This window comes from Pseudopipra pipra, chromosome 1 (assembly GCF_036250125.1).
Source record: "Pseudopipra pipra isolate bDixPip1 chromosome 1, bDixPip1.hap1, whole genome shotgun sequence".
Taxonomy (NCBI): Eukaryota; Metazoa; Chordata; class Aves; order Passeriformes; family Pipridae; genus Pseudopipra; species Pseudopipra pipra.
The window spans coordinates 152,236,406-152,258,540 of NC_087549.1; the positions used below are offsets into that span (position 1 = coordinate 152,236,406).

General features: G+C 39.9%; 1 protein-coding gene across 4 annotated transcripts; it reads left to right on the forward strand.

Moving 5' to 3' along the window:
* Positions 1 to 590: 590 nt before the first annotated feature.
* On the forward strand, positions 591 to 21,266 carry GHRHR (growth hormone releasing hormone receptor). 4 transcript variants are annotated; one of them, XM_064639353.1, is made up of 14 exons: positions 646 to 720; positions 2,346 to 2,558; positions 4,356 to 4,461; positions 5,072 to 5,179; positions 6,367 to 6,467; positions 9,307 to 9,404; positions 11,171 to 11,303; positions 12,160 to 12,313; positions 13,907 to 13,967; positions 14,073 to 14,142; positions 15,725 to 15,816; positions 16,322 to 16,451; positions 18,214 to 18,255; positions 20,677 to 21,266. In XM_064639353.1, the coding sequence occupies exons 3-14, from the start codon at positions 4,389 to 4,391 to the stop codon at positions 20,797 to 20,799; spliced, it is 1,185 nt and encodes a 394-aa protein (XP_064495423.1). In that variant the 5' UTR covers positions 646 to 720; positions 2,346 to 2,558; positions 4,356 to 4,388; the 3' UTR covers positions 20,800 to 21,266. The 4 variants fall into 4 exon arrangements, with proteins under 4 accessions (XP_064495430.1, XP_064495411.1, XP_064495416.1 ...); XM_064639360.1 differs by lacking the exons at positions 646 to 720; positions 2,346 to 2,558 and adding an exon at positions 591 to 609; XM_064639341.1 differs by lacking the exon at positions 2,346 to 2,558 and having other exon boundaries at positions 616 to 720.
* Positions 21,267 to 22,135: the final 869 nt, after the last annotated feature.

Here is a 22,135-nt window from a genome sequence, read left to right on the forward strand (position 1 = left end):
GAGTGCACATATTTCAATACTTTGACTAAAGGAGTTGATGGGTTGAGATTTAGACACTGAACTTTCAGAAGTCTCAAGCAAAGTGGGAAGGATCCCTTGTGAATTTTGCCTTCAAATCAATGTCCAGCAGGCACTCAGCAGAATTTTTGTTTACATGCCTGTGAGTGGCTTTTGATCCTGTATTTTAAAGTGCAGCACCATGGTCACTACACCCACACACAGATACACTGGAGCTGCACTGAAAAATGTGAATTAGAATAAATTGACATCAACATTAGCTGTTAGGATAGGGTTTCTCTTGTGCCAGTAATGTTTTTCAATACAGGATTAGCAACATTTACAGCTCCTAAAATGATTTTGGGTTTAAAGAAAGAATCAGGGGTCTTGCCAGGAAGGTATAGGATTCCCATAACCTTGGTATCAATCACTCAATTCGTCCAGTCCAATCACTGAGAATGCAGCAAAGTCAAAAAGTTGGAAAGCTCAAACACAGCTTGGAGAATTGTTAATATTTATTTCCCACTCCACTGTCCTGTTACGTCACTTCTGTGCAAAAAGAGAAATGTTTCAAATGTGCAACTGGGAGGAGAATGAGAGGTCGAAAAGCAGGTGAGAGATGCTGAGAAAGGCTAAAGGAGTGAAGTCTGACTCTTGCTTTGGAACATGAACTCTTGTGCTTTATACCACTGTGCTCTGCACACCCTGAGTCTGGCAGTGCTTGTAAGTAATTGCATGGAAAAAAACCAAACAAACAAAACTTTGACTTCATTGTGTTTCAATAATTGTTTATTTCCTCCTTGGAGCAGATGGGCAGACACAGTTTCTTTCTCTTTTCTCTTTATTTGCTTTGGATTCCGCTTAAACAAGGCAAGATGCTATGAAAAGTGTGAGCAGCAGCAGAAGGGACACACATTGCAGGATCTTTATATCAATTCATTTCACTGCTTTCTTATCCCACACTCACTGTAGAGAAACAACATAATTGGCAGAATTCCTTTTTTTTTCTTTTTTTGTGTATGTGTGTGTAGGCTTTAAGACAGTGACAAGAAGAAACTGGGGGAGGGTTGTTACATTAGAGTAGCTGAGTTTTGATAGTTTTTTTAAATTTCGGATTATACTGTCTTATTAGTGACAATTTCAGCTGCTTTGGTGGTAGTATTAATATGATTTAATGTGTGAGCAGCTGAGATGCTTCAGGTAAAAAATGGAAGCAGCAGGGATGTTTATGGAAGAATTAGAAATATTTAAATGATTTAAAAGCTCAGAGGTCTTGCTGATATTTTGATTTGGACAAAGATTAGTAAACCAGCATTCAGGATCACACAGATATCAAGAAATGTCTGTGTAAAGTGGGGGAAGGATATTTTCTTTGGTTTTGAGAGTAATTACATTTTCAGCATCTTCCTTTTGTGATCCTTCCTCTATATCTTTTTTTTTTCTTTCCTGGGAATCTCATTTCCAAAGGAACATTTCATGAAGGGGGGGGCACATAAGTCTTTTTGTGGATTGAGAAAAATAAAACACCTTGAAATGACTGAAAAGATTTTTTTATTGATGCGAAGCTACAGCTTCCTCTGTATCATCTCTGTGACAAACTCCACTTCCCTGTAGTGGGAGTAGAAAAATATAATTGCTTGTAAGTAGAATACCACGCTAATAGTTAAAATATGACTGAAGGTCTCTGTAAGAGCCTGTCCCATTTACCCAAGAGAAATAACACTTCCTTCTATAAAGTTATATTGGTTATTTTATGAATATGCACTGATCAGAAACAATTTTATGTGTTATTGTGTAATAAAAATCTCCTAGCATGTGTTGCATATGTTATTATAATAGAGGATGGGTAAACAAATCTTATTTCAGTATATAATGGTGGAAAAACAGCCATCTGGTTTTATTGGTGTAAGTGATCATAAACTTTTTCTGGTAGAGCTGAACTCAACTTTTGGAGAGGTTTTAAAGGCTTTAGAAGCCAAATGAATATTTTCAATTTATTTTAACTGAGTTGGTCTCAGAGAAGACCTTACATTCAGTGTCTGTTCAAGCAGTGCTTAGTGATGACTTGCATATAAACTGCCACAGCATCTCTTAAGGTTGGGTCTTCTTGAAGGAAGAGGCAATAATGTGAATCCCTGGTGCTTGATCAGCCTCATCTTTTCATTTGAGACACACGTGGTAATATGTTCTCACAAGTCTGGAGACTTAGAAATCAAAAATGGAAAAAAAAAAGGTTTCCTGGACTGGTGAATAAGCCAAACAAGCTTTGCTCTTGCCATGAACATTTCAGGGAGCAAAGAGAGTTTTGACAGGCGAGATCTAATAATATTTTTGGGTTTTTTTGCCAGGAGAAATAATTTAGGACAGTGCAAATGGGTACATTTCCTGCCTGGTGAGGTTTTTCTGGGCACAGTTCATCGAACCAAGAGAATGTGGTAGAATTGATTGTCAGCAAATGGTTTGGCTGTTTTTTCTACTGACTAATAAAGCTACTTTGTGCAATAGCTGTCCCACACCGTGGTTAGGGAGCTTTCCAGCATAGATGACCTTCATTGTCCAGGGTGAGTACAAGGGGGGATAGAATATATGTTGGCATGAAGAGAGATATCAAGTGAACAAAGATTTTCCTGACAGATGCCAATTTTCTCTCATTCTACCTACCATTACATATCTTAGTTGATTTGAGGGGCTCCCCAGGCTTCTTGTTTTTGACTGATCTCTCTGACATCATTGGGGCATCACACTTCATTCAGCCTCAAGAACTTTGAAATTGTTGCCTTAAACTGATCCGTGGCACTGCTGTCTGTAAATCTGGCAAGAAAACCACATCCTCCTAAAAGAGCAGTAAATGGGAAGCAGATGATCTTGAAGGGTATAAATGGAATTTTCAAGTACCAGGGTCCAAACCCCAGAAAAAACAAATATTGTGCAATTAATCCAGTGTTCTCCAGCAGCCTCAGAGCCTCAAGCTGTCAGACAATAAGCAGTTCAAATGCTCTGTAGACCAACAGGAGATGTGGGCATTGACATGGAGGAGAAACACCAGCTTATTGGAACGGGTACAATCTGCCCTTTGAATGAATTGAAAGCCAGATATTTATTTTCAAAATTCCCTGAATATTAATCCTCCCTGGGTGGAAGAAAACTAAGCCATATGCCAGCCACCTGCTCACCATGCAAGTCTCATCCTGAGTTTATTTTCTTCATGCGTCTGCGTGTTTTTATATCTGTGTTCACTCATGTAGAGCACACCAGCACCAGTGGCCTGGGAGCAGAGCTAAGTCAGAGTGTCTCTTATGGCAACTGGTCTTCTGGGACTGGGGACAACGGTTGGATAAGACAAATATTCCTTTCTTTGTGATACATAAAATTAAATGTGTATTTCTGCCCGGCGGGTACAACCGCAGCAGCTGTGGTGTGTAACAGGCTGCTGCAGAATTTGTCCTTTGGTGGCCAAGGTTCTCTGGAGGCCTTCACATTCTCCTCTGGTGCCCACACAAGCTAAAGTCTAAACAAGGACTAAAGCAACTAAACAGTTCCTGCTATCAAAACACCTTCATGCCAAACCAACAAATGCTTTGGTGCAGAGTTTGTTTTTTTTCCAAAGAAAGGAGTTTTGCCTCCCACCCTCTGTAAAGAAAGGCAGATGGCAGAAGGGAGAGAACAGATTAATTCCTTTTAGAGTGAAAAAATCTTTCAGAAGACAATTTTGCAGGGATTGTGTGTGATTCCAAGGTGGTGTTTCTTTGGAGGTTGGCAGGGGCTTTTCTATGCACAGGTGGGCTCTGCAGCACGTCCTGCAGTGCTGAGCCCTCCACTGTTATGAAAAGGAGCCTGACCAAGTGCAGTGCAGTCTGTCTTTCTGGGGTCAGATTTAGCAGGGTCTAGCTAAATTTAGGGCAGAAATGAGTCCTGCACTCAAAGCCAGGCCCTAGCAAAGAGTTCTTTGATTATGAACATAGACAGAGGAATCTTATACACTTTCCAGACCTGTGGCTACCATCTTCTGACATCTCTACTGCCTGATGGTTTGCTCTGATGTAAAGTATTACAGCTCTACTGCCTTTAGCAGAGCTCAGCTGGGGTCATACACATGTAGATGTGGTGTTTAGGGACTTGGTTTAGTGGTGGATCTGACAGGGCTGGTTGGACTTGATCTTGGAGGCATTTTCCAACCTTAATTGTTCTGTGATTCTGTGATCTCAAAGTGTTGCAATTTGTGCAGAGATTGTGGTACCCTCTGGATGCTAAACCCTAAGACAGCATTTTATGTCCTTAAAACAACCTTGTTAGCTGCCAAAGTAAGACTTAATGACTGATGATCCAACACCTTCTTACTAATCGTCTACTCCCTGCAGGTTGCTGGAAATGTCCACCCAGAATGTGATTTTATGACAGAGCTGAAAAAAAATGAGGCTGAATGTCTGGAGGAGCCACAAGAGCCTGGAAATGCAACATCAGCAGGTGTCCATGTGTGAGGGGAGGGAGGGAGAAGTGACCCACCAGCAGAGTGAGGACACAGCCAGGCTGCCAATGTGCATGTTTGAGGGTTTTACTTATTGTCCCACATACCTGTTGTCTTGTCAGCTCTTGTTCCATCTGTTCCCTTTCCTTTAAATTCTTTTTTCCACAGTCTTTCCCATTTGAATATGGACAGTCAATTTATCTGAGCGAATCCTTTTGTCCTTGTCCTATTCTTTATCCAACTGGATGCTGTCATGGCATAATACTTGCATGTTTGTGAGGGTGTTTTGATCTTTAAAAATAGGATAACCCAACAAAAAGTACTGTTATCTTGTCTTTCTTCCAGAATTACTCTCCCTCCCATTTCCATAATACCTTTTCATTTATTACATTATTTCAAAAACCCACCCCAGTCAACACAGTGGGTCTAACTAAAGCAGATTAAATAATCCTCTGGGGGTGTTTATTTCTCATTATAGAAGAAAAATTGTGGCTAAACTATTTTTTGCAAGATATGTAAGCGGTGGAGTGGCAAAGTTTAAAAAGGTTTGGGGTTTTATTTTGCTCAAATATAATTATACTTAAAAATATATTTCACTTTCTGCCTGAGGTTGCAAGAGAACTTGGGACAAATTACTGTGCTGGCCAGAGGCAGATGCTGGAGAGACTCTTGCCTTACCATGCCCAAACATCATCCTTCACTTCATGAAGGAGCCAGGTGATGTACTATCAGGGTTGTACTCCTGTTCTTCTGTTGCCTGGAGGAGCGTTTCTAAAAAGTGGGGGTGAAGACAGAAAGTTGCATGTTCCTACTCTCCAACTGGATCAGATCAACACTGCAAAAATTTTAGTAGGATCTGAGGGACCTTAGAAGTCCTGCTCACATTTTAAGTACTATCCATAGTCTGTGATGGGGCCCTGATCCAAAACCCACTGAAATAAATCGAGTGATTCCATGAGTTTCCATGGGCTTTGGGATTAGCTTGTTGTGTGAGTTTTTGACAAAGCTCACATGAGGTTCTCTAGGTCAGGACTTAAGCACTGGGCTTTCGGAGATTTGTGCTCTGATTGGTTTGGGATGAAATGAAAGGCAGAGGAATGAGTAACGTGATTGTTCTTTAAGAGCAAGTTTGGAGATACAAAGCAGAATTTGGTCCTCGAAGCAGCACGTGTGTTTGGTCAAATGCAAAGCTGCAAACTAATACCTTTGTGTCTGCTTGCTCTGTGGGTGAATATGGCAAGAAACAGACTGTGAGCCCACAAGGAGGAAACCATCTTCCAGGAAAGACCTGGATTTGGCAGCTCCACAAGAAAAAGAAGCTGTAAAGCCCAAGCTCTGCCTCACCCAACACATGCTTGTTATAAACGAGGGATAAGGAAAGTCCCTTTCATCTGTGCAGATTCATTTCCTGCCATGGGATTCTCGGATTTATCCTTCATCTGAGTCATAAATCTTTTTATGGAAATGTGCTATCCTCATAGAAGGAACTGCTTATCCCAGCCTCTGGTCTGCAAGGAAAATATAAACCCCAAGGGAGGTGGGAATGAGAAGGGGTATATTAGAAGGGTAAGTGCTGCACAAAGCAGAAGTCTGATGGAGCAGTGCTTCCCAATCCTCTCCAATGGACTTTTTTTTCCTGATTTAATTAATTCCTTACTCCTTCCCACCCCTACCCCTGTCTCTCACCTCTTTTTCCATTGTTTGCCTATAGAAAAATCACAAAGTTTTGTGTCTGATGACCTGAACGTACACACACAAAGTGTCCTACCAGCTCTGTGAGATGCCAATGAACATGATCCTCTCCTCCTGGCATAACCTTTGTACCAGCCAGAGGTTTTCTCCTGGGTTTTATTTTCCATATTATGTGGCTTTCCACTGGAAAAAAATAAGTGCTTCTGTTTCAGCTGGGATAGTAAAAAGGAACTGCACAAGGAAAGGCTGGTCTGACCCGTTCCCTCCCTACCACGTCGCCTGTCCAGTAGAAGATGAGATTCCCCTTGAAGAAGTAAGTTTAATTACAGAAAAATATGTGAGTGGTGTGTTGATGTTATAGGATTCCCTTCTATTCCTGCAAGAACACTGCAAAGGGAAGCTCAGCTGAAGCTGAAAGTGTGGAATGTAATTCAGATTTGACTCTAGCCACTTATTTTGTAAAATAACCAGGAATGTTTTATTATTCATGTGTGAGAGTGTAATAAAAACAAAGCCAGCTGCAAATTCCAGACAATCATGAACTGGCCTACAGATATAACAACTAGAGATGTATCATAAAATGTTCATAAAATATGGATTAAGACATTTGAGCAATATCAGTCAGCAAGATGAATTTGTAATATCACAGCACCAGTGATGCGCTGCTATAATGCCTCTGTTCCAAATTCAGCAATATCTAAGGACAAGAGGGGTTTGGGTTTCTCATCCTGCATAAAATACCTAATTCATCAAGGAAAAAAAAGTCTCAGCATTTTTTTATGTCAGTAATGCAGATCAGAATCTGACATAATTCTTCAGCCAGGTTTCGACAGTTGGTGATATCTAGAGGTTATCTGCTTGATTCCTAATTAATATGGATAAAAACATAATTTGTATCATCATGGGGAGATTTCACTTGTCTTCCCATTACTTTTTGTGTTGACTATTATAACTGATTAGCTCAAACTTCCTTTCCAGCCTCTAAGCCTCAGCACCTGCTGCTTTGCATAATAAACACTTACACTGAAGTGCAACTCTTCTCTTTCTTCCCTTCTTTTATTGCTTCCTTACACTGCTGGGGCAAAAACAATCTCCAGTGTGGGTAGATTTATGTTAGATATTAGGAAGAAATTCTTCCCTGTGAGGGTGGGGAGGCCCTGGAACAGGTTCCCCAGAGAAGTTTTGGCTGCCCCATCCCTGTAAGTGTCCAAGGCGAGGTTGGATGGGGCTTGGAGCAACCTGGGCTAGTGGAAGGTGTCCCTGTGACAGGTGGGTTGGATTGAGATGATTTTTAAGGTCCCTTTCAGCCCATTCTATGATTATTCTATTATTTTACCTAAAGGTAAACTCCTCAGTTGTAGATTTATCAATGTTAAGATTTGATTATTTTCCGTGCTTTCCACATCTGATTTGTTGCCAGTTAAGGTCAGTCTAGCACAGCTTTGATGTTCCTCATGGAGTGCTGGATCCAGGCTTACTGGCAAGCTTTCCAGCTCTGAGGTACTTCTCTGAGCTTTGGCTGGAATTGTGCATAGTCAGGAATTTGGACAATCATATACAATTCACAGTTCATCCACTAGACAAAAAAAAGAGGCCGCTATGCCTGGTTTCCATATCATACAACTTCATCAGTCTCAAAAATTTATGGTTCAAATCAAGTCTAATCACTACAAGGTGGATCTCTATTAGTGCTTTGGTAGGATCAGGTGGGAGCTTTTCAGGGGTATGTCTTGGCTCTCCCCAATTACTGCATTTACTGTTCTCAGAAAGGAAAAACCCATCTTCTCATGGATAAAACTAAACTGGAAGAAAAATTCAAGGTGCACCTGGTGGGTTCTGGCCAGTATTAAATGTTCAGCCTACGGATGATGAAAAATATTCACCCATGGATGCAGGGTCCTCAGCACCAAATGTTTCACTCCACTAAACCAGGGGTTGGAATTACATGTTATTTAAGGTCATTTCCAGCCCAAACCAGTCAGGGATTCTATGGCCTGCACTTGCTAAGGCAGGACTGGTGACAGATCCTTTTTCTTGCTGTCAGAAACCCATAAGTTCTCATCTTCCCATAAGTTGAATTGTCTTCTGAGGGTGTTTCTTTCCCTTCGTTAACTAGAAAAGAAAGAGAATGAGAAGAAACAGGATTGTGTCAATATTTAAACAGTTCAGTCCTGTGGCCAGGCTCTCACATTCCTCATTTTACTCCAGACTCAGCTGCTCATATTTAGGCAGCTAATTTTTAAGCACCTAAAATAAATTAAATAGACCCCAATATGTAATGCCTGCAGTTGCACTTAGGGCTCAAAACAAGTATATCCCCTTCCCCACAGTGAACTGTGCCAATGCTCTGCACAGCTGTGAAGATTTTAGGTTATAAAAGCATTGAAATGGGACCCAAGAGATGGCCCATGTTGGATTGAAGGGAAAGATTTGCAGCCTAGAGTTTATTAATTTTATTTTCTTCTTTCATGTGTGATAGTGGAAGTCAACTCAGAGATTGTGTCTGATAGAGGTGTCACTTAAATTGAAGTGGGTTTTGATTGATGTTCTGGCTGAGTAGCAGTTGAGTTTGGCAGCAAGAAAAACAGAGAAAAAAAAAGGCAGAAAAAACCAAGTAACCAGAACACAATAAAAAGAGAAAGGAAGAATAGATGGTAAAATTGTAAATAAGGAAGCAGAGAGTGGGAAAGTGGAGAAATGTAGGGAAAGGTTGCTGGAATTCTGTATTCATCATGTAGCCAGCTGTCAGCAGCATTAAAAAATATAAAATACAGTATTTATAAAAATGCATATAAAATATACTACACTATAAAATACAGTATTTATAAAAATGCATCTGATTTTTAACAGTGCTTTCATTAAAGGTTGGCTTTGGTGTTTATGGTTTTATGAATGAGCTTCAAACCACCCTGATCAATACATGTTTTGGTGTCAGATTGAGCTGTATCCACGTAACTATGGAATGGCACTTTACAAAAGAGACATAACGAGGGATTTAAATTGGTTTTTGCTGTGGGATTAAGAGGGGGAAGAAAAGGCAGTCAGGGATATGAAATGATTGGAAGCACCAAACAAAGCAAAACAGCCAGAATCTGTAAAAAAGCTGTCACTTAGCTGCAAGTTTTGTGACAAATAATTCTATTCCTTTATAGCAATCCTACTTTTCTACTATAAGGATCATCTACACTGTAGGATACAGCGTGTCCATCACCTCACTCATCATTGCTGTGACAGTTCTTATTGCATTCAGGTAAAGGTGTTCTCTGACCTTGATTCTTTTAACAGAATTCTTTATCTGACACTGTAGAAGACAACACTAGACATTAAAAATAACATAGATGGATATCCAGATGAATAAAAATAAAGATTTCCAGCCATACTGGTTTAATAATGTTAAATTAAAGCTGGAAATGAGAAGTGATCAGAGAGAGCCAGGTAGAAAGAAAATTAGAGCTGGGAAATAAACCCTGGCTGAATGTTGGCAAAACTCAGCAACTCACTTTGATCCTGGATAACCAAGAGATAAATTTACTTGCTTTTGCTGGAATAAGGATATTTCTTTATAAATTATGTGTGTTTGCCTTGTGTGGCTTCAGGGAATTTTATATTAATAAGAAGAACATGCACAAGGAACTTGATTGTGAATCAATGTTCCTATGACATTGTATATATTACTATCAAAAAATTTATAACTAAAGACATATTTTAAAATTAGTCAGAATTTGGCTATGTTTGGTTAAGATTTCTTTCTTACTGAATTATCCATCAATTAGGTATTTTCAGGTATAATTTATAGTATTTGGAATAAAACTGCTCGTTTATTTTATCATTTAATGTATATTTAATGTTTGCTGACATGTAGGATTAATTTTATTAATCTTTGTTTATTTCTTGTATTTCTGCAAGACAAAAAAGTCTGGAGTTTTATTATTTTGCTGTGGGAATGGGGGTTCTCTGGGAAAAGTTTCTTGACCCCTGTTGGTTCCCAAGTTCATGTCTGGAAGTCAACAGATATCTTTATTGACATCCACTCTGACCTCAGGAAAACAAAGCAGCCCAAATGAGGGGAAAGGAAGAAACAATGGACATAAAGAGACACGGCAATAGGGAGGAAAAAAATTATAGTTAACAATGGGGTTGACATTTGAGGTCAGCAATAAAATTCTGCCCACTCTGGGTGAACTTTGAGATTAGGTGACCCTCAGGTTACTGGAGCTGGGTGGAATTCAGCTTTTAATGGAACTCTTTGCTTATTAACTAAAATCTTCATGTCCAAGTGAAAACATAAAGTTGAAGCTGTATAACTCCCACAAAAATCTGTATTTAATAGCAGTCAAAATTTAAAATTAATTAACTGAGAATTTAAGGTGGATATGTCAAATTGAATTTAAAGTAGATGTGCTGAATTGTTTTAAAGCCCTTCTCTGCTCTCACTTAATTCATAAAAGTAACTCTGGTAAAGTAAGGAAAAAGCCTTTAATTTTGGGTAGGGTTGTCTGCACAGGGGTTTAATGCAGTTTAGCTCTCCCATGGCACAGGATAGAGAAAATATTTCTAAACAACTCTTACCCTGTTCATTGGGGAAAGTATCTGCTTATTCCAGGATATCCCTGCCTGCTTGGTCTTGGGAGTGGTTTAGCCATTGTCTGAATTGTATCAGTAAAGATCATTCCTCAAATGCGGGATTGGCCCCAAAATAATGCCAGCCAGAAGCCTGGCTCAGGTGTACTGAGCACAAACATAAATTTAAGAATTCCGGGTTCTTTAAATTTGGCAGGCCAGAAACATCCCCAGGCCTCCATCTAACAAGGAAAGAGAGTGAGGTGCAGACTGTGGGTGAATTGCTTCACACGAGGAAGGTTTCTATCCCTGCCTGAAAGACCTCAGCAGATGCAAGTGTTCTTCCTATATATGTTTGGAAGTGAAAACAAGATGAAACAAAGGTTTATTGCTTATTTTAATTACCCCCAGCACAAGCCAGTTGTGCTGAGAAAGACCTCTCTTCTTTTCTTCCAGGAGGCTTCACTGTCCCAGGAATTATATCCATGTGCAGCTCTTTTTCACGTTTATCTTGAAAGCTATTGCTATTTTCATTAAGGATGCTGTCCTTTTCCAGGAGGAAGGCATTGATCACTGCAGCTTCTCTACAGTAAGCACATGAAAAGTAGGATACTGTGGTACTCGATATTTTTACACACCGCTTATATATGGTTTCATTTTCAGGGATCTTTTTTACTACTACTTATTTTTTTCCTTCTAACCTATAATGAAAGTTAGATAATTCTTTTATTCAGTATGTTTTGCCTCCATAAATGTGAACCTTTTATGTTCTGAAAGCATCAACTTGTGGTCTTGTAGTACTCTAAATCAAATTTAGACTTTGACATAGCAAAAAAGTAGTATCATTTCACTGTTACCTTTCTATAATCTGAAGCCTAAACCTGAAGATTTCTGAGTGCCTCATAGAACCACTTTTAAAGCTGATTCTTCTGGAAATCTTGGATTTCATGTTCTGACTGGAAACTCTGGCCTGTAAACCACAAAACACTCCAGGTACTAAGCAATCAAAAAATCTTGGCAACCTGGCAATGGCTTTCAAATACAGGTGTGTGGGATGGTTCCTCTGCATTGCTCATGGCCACACAGAAGTTTAGAGCTGAGCATAAGGAGGAAAATGGGTTCTTGGACCTTTGTCCAAGAAGCATTTGACACTAAGGATACACTGAAAGCAGGGCATTTGTGAAAAAAAATCACCTGCTTGGGAGCCCAAGCTGCATTTCTGACACAGAGATATAAAGCAAAATACAGCAGAGATTCCAAAGTACTATGATGGTTAAAGTCTCATCACTCAAAAAAGCCATTTTACATTTGAAGATCTCATTTTAAACATCATGCAGTAGTGAGATCTTGTTCTTTGTAGAACTCAGCCAGAATTACAGATGTCTGCTACAGCTGCAAATCAAACACTTGTATCCACCTTAAACTATGACTGTCCTGTCCCTTAGACTGAATGCAAGATCTCTGTGGTTTTCTGTCACTACTTCATGATGACCAACTTCATGTGGCTGCTGGTGGAGGCTCTTTACCTAAACTGTCTGCTGCTCTCATCCCTTTCTCATGGAAGAAGATATTTTTGGTGGCTTGTCCTCTTTGGCTGGGGTAAGTAAGGCTTTTCCAGGAAATTAATGAAAGGCAAAATGTTAAACAAGTTCAGCCTGGAGAAGAGAAGGCTTTGGGGGGGGGGGGGGGGGTTTAGAGCAGCTTCCAGTATCTAATGGGGGCTTAAAATTAGGCTGGTGAGGGAATATGCACAAGGGAAGGGGGTGATGGGACAAGGAAGATGTTCTTCCCTGTGAGGGTGGTGAGGCCCTGGCACAGGTTGCCCAGGGAGGTTGTGGACTCCCTATCCCTGGAAATGTTCAAGGCCAGGTTGGATGGGACTCTGAGCAACCTGATCTAGTGGAAGGTGTCCCTGCTGGTTGAAACTGGGTGATCTTTAATGCCACCTCCAACCCAGGCCATTCCATGATTCTGTGATTCTGTGATCCAGCCCATTAAAAATACTGGATGTGGAATCTAATCTACCTGACTACCTAACTTAGGCATTGCTCTGATTTTATTTTTACATGCATATTAGTGAGGAACAACCAATTTTTTTTTAAAGAACAGGATTAAAGTGCCAGTGAATTAAGTGGAAAATTAAGTACATTTGGGAACCCACAGGGAGAGATCCATTCTCAGCCTTCTTCTCCCCACTGAAAACGCAGCCATCTCTAAGGAACCATCACAGACAACGAAGTTAGATGTGACTTGCTCCTGTTCATGCAGAGTATAGTTACACAGCCTGAGAATGGGTCCATCTGGAGTCATAGAAGGAATTTTTGTTGTCCTAAAGTTGCTACAGCCCATTTTATGCATTGGCAATTCTATGAATAAAAATGCCCTATCCACTAAATAACAGGGCAGGCACGAAACAGCAACACCCTCATCCTTTCTGGTGGAGTCTGGAATAAATCTGAGTGTTCAGACTCTTATGGAGACCCAGAAATCACAGATTAAGTGGCTGCCCAGAGCAAGTTGCTGTGTAAAACAGAGAACTCCTTTATGGCAGGTGAATACACTTACCCAGAGGAATTTTTTGGTCAGCTGAGGGAGACAATGCATGGATATTACCACCAAAAGTTAATATAGGCTGACAACTCGGCAAACTGAATCACTTTGGGTGTTTTAGGGAGCCTTTTTAAGAAGGCTCAAGATAGAGTGTATCACCTTCTGTGTTTGTAAAGTGCTAACAGTATTATTATTTTAAGATTTGGTAAACGCAGTTCCTAAATATTTTGTCCTGCAAAAAGCACCCTTGTCACTTAAACCTGGGGTTAAATGTGCTCTCTGCATACAAGTGCCACCTTCAGGGAGAGCACACAGGTGAGTTGGGTTCATCTGAGCAAGAGGCTGCAAGTTCAGTCCTCTGGGACAGAACTACATCATGTGCAAAGTAGCTTCTGTGTCCCTTTCTACCTTCAAGAGACAAACGAGACATAACTTGCTTCATTCTACCCTGGGAATCAGAAGAATTCCTTTTAGGTTTATACTTTGAGTTTAAAACAATTCCTCTTACATGAGGAGACCACAAAAGGTGACTCCAGCTCTGAAAATGAATGATTTGTATCATCACAGCAGAGTTTCAGTGGACAAGGTTTGGATTATTTGATGAAACCAGAAAACCCCAATTTTTGTTTAAATTTCTGACAGGTTTTCCTACACTTTTCACTCTTATATGGATTTTGGCAAAATTCTACTTCGAAGACACGGCGTAAGTCCTTGTTTCCTACATTATTCTGTGTTCTTGATTTATATTCTGAATTTATTGCAGTGATTACATGCCTGTCTTTTTCTAAACTCTTGCTGTGTTTTGCAGATGCTGGGATATTAATGAAGGCTCTCCTTACTGGTGGCTAATCAAAGGACCTATTATAATTTCTGTGGGGGTAGGTGCTTCTGAGTTTGCCAACATTAATTAGGAGAAAAAAAGGCTTTTAAATTAAAATCTTGTTACTGTTTGCTGAGATGTGAGAAGAGGAATGGTAGAATTTCTACTGTAAACTTGCCTACATACAATGCAAACTATAAAGGGGCAGAGAACTGACACCCTCACAAAGCAAACGTCCTTCAAATTAAAACCTTCATAGAATTGTCACTTAATTGAAATTAATCATGAGTGAGTAGCTGAACCATCCTTATAATATTTGAAAACAATTTTTCAGCATAAAACCTCAGAAGCAGCCATAAATTTTAACACAAACTTTCAAGGTCAGTAGGTTTCTGCTCACAGCTGATAACAGTGATAATAACTCTTGAGCCTGACATTTATTGGATAAACTGATGGGCTTGAAATGAATTATCATATAAAATTACCCCCACGTGTCATTAAACCCAAGAAGTGTTTTTGAGAAAGCAGCTACTGGACCTTAAGACCAGCTATTAAAAGCTTAATTTATTTGGAGGACAGCTGCATGCAAATGAGGCACATAGAATCATAGAATGGTTTGGTTTGGAAAGGGCTTTAAAGATATGCATAAATAACATGAATAAAGAATCTCGAGTCGAATTGTGGTCATACTTCACCATATTTCAATAAATTATTGCATTTCTTTCTACCTCCATTATTTTTCCCCCTTTCTGACATCCACATCAGAAGCCAAGGGACTGCAGTGATGATTTTTCTGCTGGAATGTACATGAGGCATCACTGATGGGTGAAATGAGATTGGAGTTTCTGGTAAAATGGGGATGTTCTTAGGCAAAATGGAGCATTCAGCCTCACCTAAAGAAGAGCTGATGTCTATGGACACGTAGAGATGCATAAGGGAGAATCTTTTGATTGTGGAAAACCGAGCAGCCTTGCAGACTTTGGATAGATCTGTGCCAAATTGCAGTTATAGAAAATTTGATTTGCAAGTTAGGCTTGACCCTAGCGAGCTTTGGAGCTGAGCTAATGCTCCTCAGAGACTCCTTCAGAGTCAACAGAGAGAAATCTGTGCTTTTGGCATCTGACTTAAAATAAATGTCTTCTCTGGGAGGAGATGAGTCGTTCCCAACACCTCCTGAGGCTTTGTTGGCTCTCCACTGCTGGCAAAGGCAGAACAGGGTGATCAGCTCAGATGGAGGTATCTCACTGCAGAGATATTTAGCCAGAGAAGTTCCAACAACAATGTCTAAAGAGATCAGCAAAAACTTAATGCAGTAGTGATCTCAAAAGAAATTCCAACTGATATGAGCTACTATGAGAGTCACTCAAGGTATTGATGAAAATATTTTGCTTAGCAAAGTCAAATTCTCAAGTTTTCATCTTCAGCCATTTCTTTAAGCAGGAATGTAATCTATTTACACACCTGAATGCTGCCAATAGAAATAACATTAATAACCTTACACTGACACCGTTGAAACTGCACACAATACATTATAAATGAAATTTAAACCACCCCAGATTTTCACTGAGAAGTTTTACATGAGAAATTAAGCTTTTCATTTTCTTTTTCTTCTTCCCCCCTCTCCCAAATATTGTGAACAGGTCAATTTTGTCCTATTTGTCAACATCATCAGAATTTTGCTGAAAAAACTAGACCCTAGACAAATCAACTTCAATAACTCTTCTCAGTACAGGTAATGTATGGTATAATTTTTAAAAAATCAATTATTTCAATAATAAAACTTATATAATATTTTCTAAATAGAGAAGTACTTTTTCAGTGTCACAGACAGGCTCGGTTTAACTGGCATTAAATTTTAGAAATTCCCAACCTTATCCCATTCCCAAGGAAACTGACCAAAGGATAAGACTCAATTCACCTAATATGAGCCAACATGATATATTCAGAAGAGTTCAGATATCTGCCTTCCAATTAAAATCAATTGTGAGACAAGAAAACCATTAATTGAATCTACATTAGATGTCTGATCTAGAGCAGGATAAATTACCCTCTAAGCTGCTTTTTCCTATATGAGAAGACCTGTAAAGGGAGTCTGCATATTAATTTCTATTACATAAATTTATATATATATATATTAAGGGTTTTTTCACTTCTGTTCAGTACTGTGCCATACTTCGTGCATTAGTCTTTACTGAGGGAAATAATGTTACCTTTCTTCTTCTCATGTGCTGTGCCAGACGTCTCTCAAGGGCAACTCTGCTCCTAATTCCATTATTTGGAACCCATTATATTGTCTTCAACTTCCTCCCAGAATACACCAGCCTGGGGGTCCGGCTTTACTTGGAGCTCTGCATTGGATCTTTCCAGGTAAAGTGACCACAGAGGCTTCAGTTCCTTCTTGGCAGTTTTTCTGATTTAATCTTGTGTCCAGATGACAACTAGGATTGCACAAAAGGTCATTGGATCCTGAATCCAGTGTCTCCTCACCCAGTTCATGGTTCTTTGCTGGGTCACAATCCCTGAAGACATTTCCTCCATCCTACCTGGCTTTAGGCTTGACTGCAGATTTGCAGACTTTGCAAATACAAGGCCAAGACTTTCAGAGAAGTGTGTAAATTGGATGGTGGGTCAAAGTCAAGCTACGAGTCCTAGTCCACATGCCTTCCCTGACTTCACTAACAAGCTCTTTTGGGCTGATGTTAAATTATCCAGAGGCAACTGAAGCTGCAGGTCCAGCCCCCTTGGTGATTTTTTGGCCAAGGATAAACTGATAATCAAACATGAATATGGAATAGTACCTGACGCATGTGCCAGCACATGCAGAGCTCCATCCTGTCACATCACTTTCCCTCCTGCAAAATATTTGGTGGATGCTCCCAACTGCTCTGAATTGGCACACAGGGCTTGGACAGCTCGAGGAGTTTGGTGCCAGCCAGGACAGCTTCTGAGGCTGCTTTGACATATCCCCCAGGTAGTTTGGCTACCTGAGTTAAGAGCTTTTCAGTATTTCTGCGTGTTGATAAACATGCTTTTCTGTTTAGAATGTACAATTCAGAATTTTACTTAGGTGGGACAGGAATAACTCCATTTGTTTTAGTATCCAGATCCATTTATATGGACTAGATGTTGTGAGAAGAATGAATCTTAAATGAATTACATAGGGAACATGAAAGTTTGTCCTCCATATTTTAAAATATGTTGAAACCCTGTAATTTTCCCTTCTTTTCTGACTTCAGGGTAGCTGAGGAAGCTATTTTAGGGTATGACTGGGGTTCAGTTTCAGACTGCACTAAGACTCTGTTGGATTCTGTCTGCAGCTCTAGAAAGGATAGCACCCAACTATCCTTTGCTTCCCTCCCTGTCCCTGTGCTGCACCTCAGAGTCTCCAAGAAGCAGCTGTGGGAATCCCAGCAAACCTCACAAGGGAATGTGGCATCATTTGTCAGTCAGAATCACCAAAAATCCAGCAGTTGGGCTGGTTTGGTCCTCCTGAGGATTGAATCCATTGTCCAACAGACCCTGCCCATCTTAATCCCCACCCTCTCTACAGGGAGAGGACCTTCACTGAGTTAATGAACAATTTAATGAATAAGTTAATTAATAAAAGGGTGAGGGGTTGGGCTGGTATCTGCTCATGGAGGTCCTTTGACCTCCTGGGATTGTCCTGAGTTTATCTCAGTTCAGATTTTAACAGATTCAATAGGCAGAAAATAGACCTCATCTGATACACTGCAAAGACACGGAAGTTGACTGAAAAGCTGGATGAGCTCCATCCATGGGTCTCCTTCTTTCCTTATTGATTTATAACGTGTAAAGAATTAATTCAGAGTGGTTTTGGCTGGAGAATGGATGATACGTTTGTAAATATGTCGTGGGAGAACTTCAATTGCCACATCATCTGTTCTTGTGAATTCGTATTGTTTCACTGACTTTAACTAAATGCCACTTACCAGGTGTTTATCTGCCTGTTCAGCTTTACTGGAGATACAGAAAATATCTTTCAATTTATAGTAATCCTCCCACCTCTATTGATACACGTTAATTCACATCATGAAGCCAGGTAATGACAGTGGCTTTTTCAAACTTTGCTAACACCCAAAACTTTTTTTTTTTTTCTGGTCTTTCTCAGGGCTTTATTGTTGCAGTTCTCTACTGTTTCCTGAACCAAGAGGTAAGGGAATTATATCCTCTACAATATTGCTTTCACTGGCAAATATACACAACAAAAACATCAGTTTCATACAAGCAGATAATCAAATCTTGCAGTTTTCTCAGCGTTGTCTGTTAACATGGGAATCAAGGTCCATGGATTTCAGCTCAATTATCTTCATGGGAATGAAGCCATCTAGTGGAGAAATCAACTTTTACTACTTTTCTACCCCTCAAGTATTTTTTATCCTTTCTTCACATTTTTGCCCTACAGCAGGGCTTGGAAATCCCCTAAAAGCACAAGCTACTGCAGTGATGCAGAAAGATCTCCATCCACCAAAGGTCTATGATTAAATTGGAATTAAAATTGAGGTTGTTTGCCCCATAATTAAATACTATTTTTCAGGGTTTTTCTTATGCTTCTGAAGCTTTTCAGTATTTTCATGTTGCTAAAACTGTTTTTCTGTTTAGAATACATAATTCAGAATTTTACTGTAGATGGGACAGGAATAATTCCATTTATCTTAGTATCCAGATCCATTTTTATGGTCTAGATGTTGGGATGAGAATGAATCTTAAATGAATTATATAAGAAACAAAAAAGTTTATCCTCCATATTTTAGAATGTGTTGAAACCCTGGAATTTCCTTTTCTTTTCTGACTCCAAGGTAGCTGAGGAAGCTATTTTAGGGTATGATGGGGTTCAGTTTCAGACTGCACTAAGACTCTGCTGGACTGTGCCTGCAGCTCCTAAAAAGAGACAGTCCTGTTTCATATATTCCCACCCTCCCTCCTCATAAAGGACTTCCACTGGAGTGTCAAAGGTGTGTTTAGGAGGTGAATCCTGCCCCTAATCACTCCAGACTCCCTGGGCTGTAGTGACCAAATCTTCATTTTCCAAGTTTAAAGTCTAGGGCTGGTTAGGCTTTCAAACAGTATTTAATTATTTACATGTGCCACGGTCCAGTTTTCCTGAATTTTATCAGAAATTTCTGAAACATTAAATCGAATCTTTTCAAATATATTAACACCTCTTGGCCTTCTGTTTGAGTTTATGGCTGTGAATTATTGTCTATGCTGCCTGTATCTATGGATTATTGGCTATACTGACTAACAATCCTAATCCCTTCTAACTATAGACACAGCTTGACGTTCAGCTTGACATTCCAGACACACAACTCTTCAATTTAGAAATTTCCTTCCCATTAAACATCTGGAAAGGCACATTTTTACAAGAATCAGATGTGACAGGAGGCTTTAGTGGGTGGTCTGGACCCACTCTATGTTTCTGTGAACATGCCAGTACATGGTATATAGAGCTGTCAACAACAGAAAGCAAAAGTCTCTCCTGCTTGCTGCTGGCTTTCCCCTCATCATCTTAAATAGCAAAGCAGAATTATTTCTCAGCCACAAATTGGTGAATGTTGGTTAAGAAACTTGCTGCAGATCATACTTTTCTAGAAGCAGATGGAAACAAGACAACACCCCTTAGCAACTGAGGAAGAGCAGGCGATGTGGAGCAAACATGTTTAATTGTGTAGGCAATGGTGGTGAGACCATTAGTAGAAAAAATTTTCAATGGAATACTTTGAAAAAAAAAGGAGAAGATTAAAAAAAAATTGCTGAGAAAATATTCTAGTGGTGGAGAACCTGATTTAGAGTGCTGGAGTTAGAGACCTCAGGCTTAGTGCTGATAGACCTTTCAGTTCAGAGGAGGAAGGTGGACTGAGGCTACAGGCTTGAAATGGAAACCAGGTAAGTCAAAAATGGAAGTGGGACCTTTTTTTTTTTTTGTTTATTTAACTGTGTGACAGCTGGAATAACAAGCTTTGAATTTTGTGCCCATGGTCATGAAGTAGGAACACAGAACTGGATCAGCTCACACAGAATCATGGAATGCTTTAGGTTGGAAGGGACCTTGAAGTTCATCTTGTTCTACCCCCTGCCATGGGCAGGGACACCTTCCACTATCCCAGGTTGCTCCAAACCCTGTCCAACCTGGCTTTAAATACTTCCAGGGATGGGGCATCCACAGTTCCTCTGGGCAACCTGTGGCAGTGCCTCACCACCCTCTGAGCAAATTCTTCATAACATGCAAAATCTACTCTCTTTCAGTTTAAAGCCATTTTCCCTTGTCCCATCACTACACACAATACGTCCTTGAAAGGTAGAGTAGGGTTCATTTACCCTTGTCAGCACAGGAGGCAAACTCTGAGCCAGCCACACTGGAAGTTTTCATCAGTGCAGGGAGATGGACATGGTGGGACAGGCCGGATAAACTGGAGGACCCTACTTCATCGGCTAGAAAGGGAACTAACTTGAACTCAGATGTCCAAAAACTTCTCTCTTCTTCTCTAGCCACTGTTTCTGTGTTGCTTCTTTCCCACTGGTCTGCTCCCAAGCAGCATTTAACCACAAAATAGCTTTCTCCTTTGTTTTTGAGGTGCAAACAGAAATCGGCCGGAGGTGGCACGGTAAGAGATGTGGACTGGTGCCAGTGTGGAGGAGGACGAGATGGACTGTGCCATCCAGTTCTGGAGTAAAAATGACCACTTCTGTGTGCTGAAGATGCCTCAGGAGCTGGAGTAATCACACACATAAAAACCTGATTAGGGAAACTCCCCCCCACCAAACAACAAATAAGCCAAAAAACCCAAAAAACATGCTGATTGCAGTTCATGCTGAGTAAATAGGAGGAAATTCCACTTCCACAGTTCTGTTCATGGGGCACATTTTGCAGGACGAGCATTGCAGTGAAAGATTAAACACTGCTTGGCCTTCTAAACACAAAATAACCCTCTCATCAATACACTCTGCATCACAGCAAGCCTAAAAACCAGCTATTCTGGTTCACTTCTATGCTTTTACTGATAAATAGATGGAATTAAGTGCCCAGGGAATGGACATCAGTAGTACCCTTCAGCTCTGGGAACTGGAATTCAATCCTCATGCAATGGGAGCTGGAGTCTGTTCAGCTTCTTCAAGCTTTGCTCCTTGTTTTGATTCAGTAAATATGGAAATAAGAAGCCAAAAGTCTTATTGAACAGCAACTCAAAGACTACAAATGTTCTCTTATGTTGTCTTTTCATACTGTCTCTTTAGTAGCAAAAAAGATTCAAAGTTCACCAAAAAAAAAAAAACCCAAACCACTCTCGTGTTCTGATGTTATTTCAGTATCTGCAGTTTTGAAGCCAAAGTGGAGGCATTGGGAAGGCCAAGGCTCCATGTGATAATCATTAAGGAATAACTGCTCCTTGCAAGGAAGTCAAAAAGAAATGCCAACTTTTGCACAGAAAGAGAATGAGACCCTCAAGGGATGGACAAGCAGACTTCTAGGAGCATTTTTTTAGATGTGACTGTTTTTGCTCTCCAGTGTTGTAAAACATTCAGGAGTTTGAAAATAAACTTGTATTCCCAGTGTTTGCACTTGAGGGGTTTTTATTTTTTTGTTTGTTTGGTTGGTTGGGTTTTTTGTTGTTTTTTGTTTGTTTGTTTGTTTTGGTTTGGTTTGTTTGGGTTGTTCTTTGGTTTTGGTTGGTTGGTTGGTTTTTTTGTTTGGTTTGGTTTGGGGTTTGTTTGTTTGTTTGTTTGTTTGTTTGTTTGTTGATTTTGGTTTTTTTCTGTGTCTTTTTTTTTCACAAGTGGTGGTCATAACCTGTAGATTAATGGATCAATCAACCTCTTTGATGGGAACATTAGGGTTTGGAAAGGAGTGTAGAAAGCTAGACTGTACCAGTGAGTGAGAGTCATTACACCAACACATTTTTACTCTGCTCTTCTGAACATTTCAGTGAGCTGCCAAGTCTGATTGAACAGCAGAAATCATAACAGAGAAAAGTGGAATTGCTTTCCTTTTTCCTTTCCTTTTACATAAAAAACTGGGTGACACAACTTTCCACTCC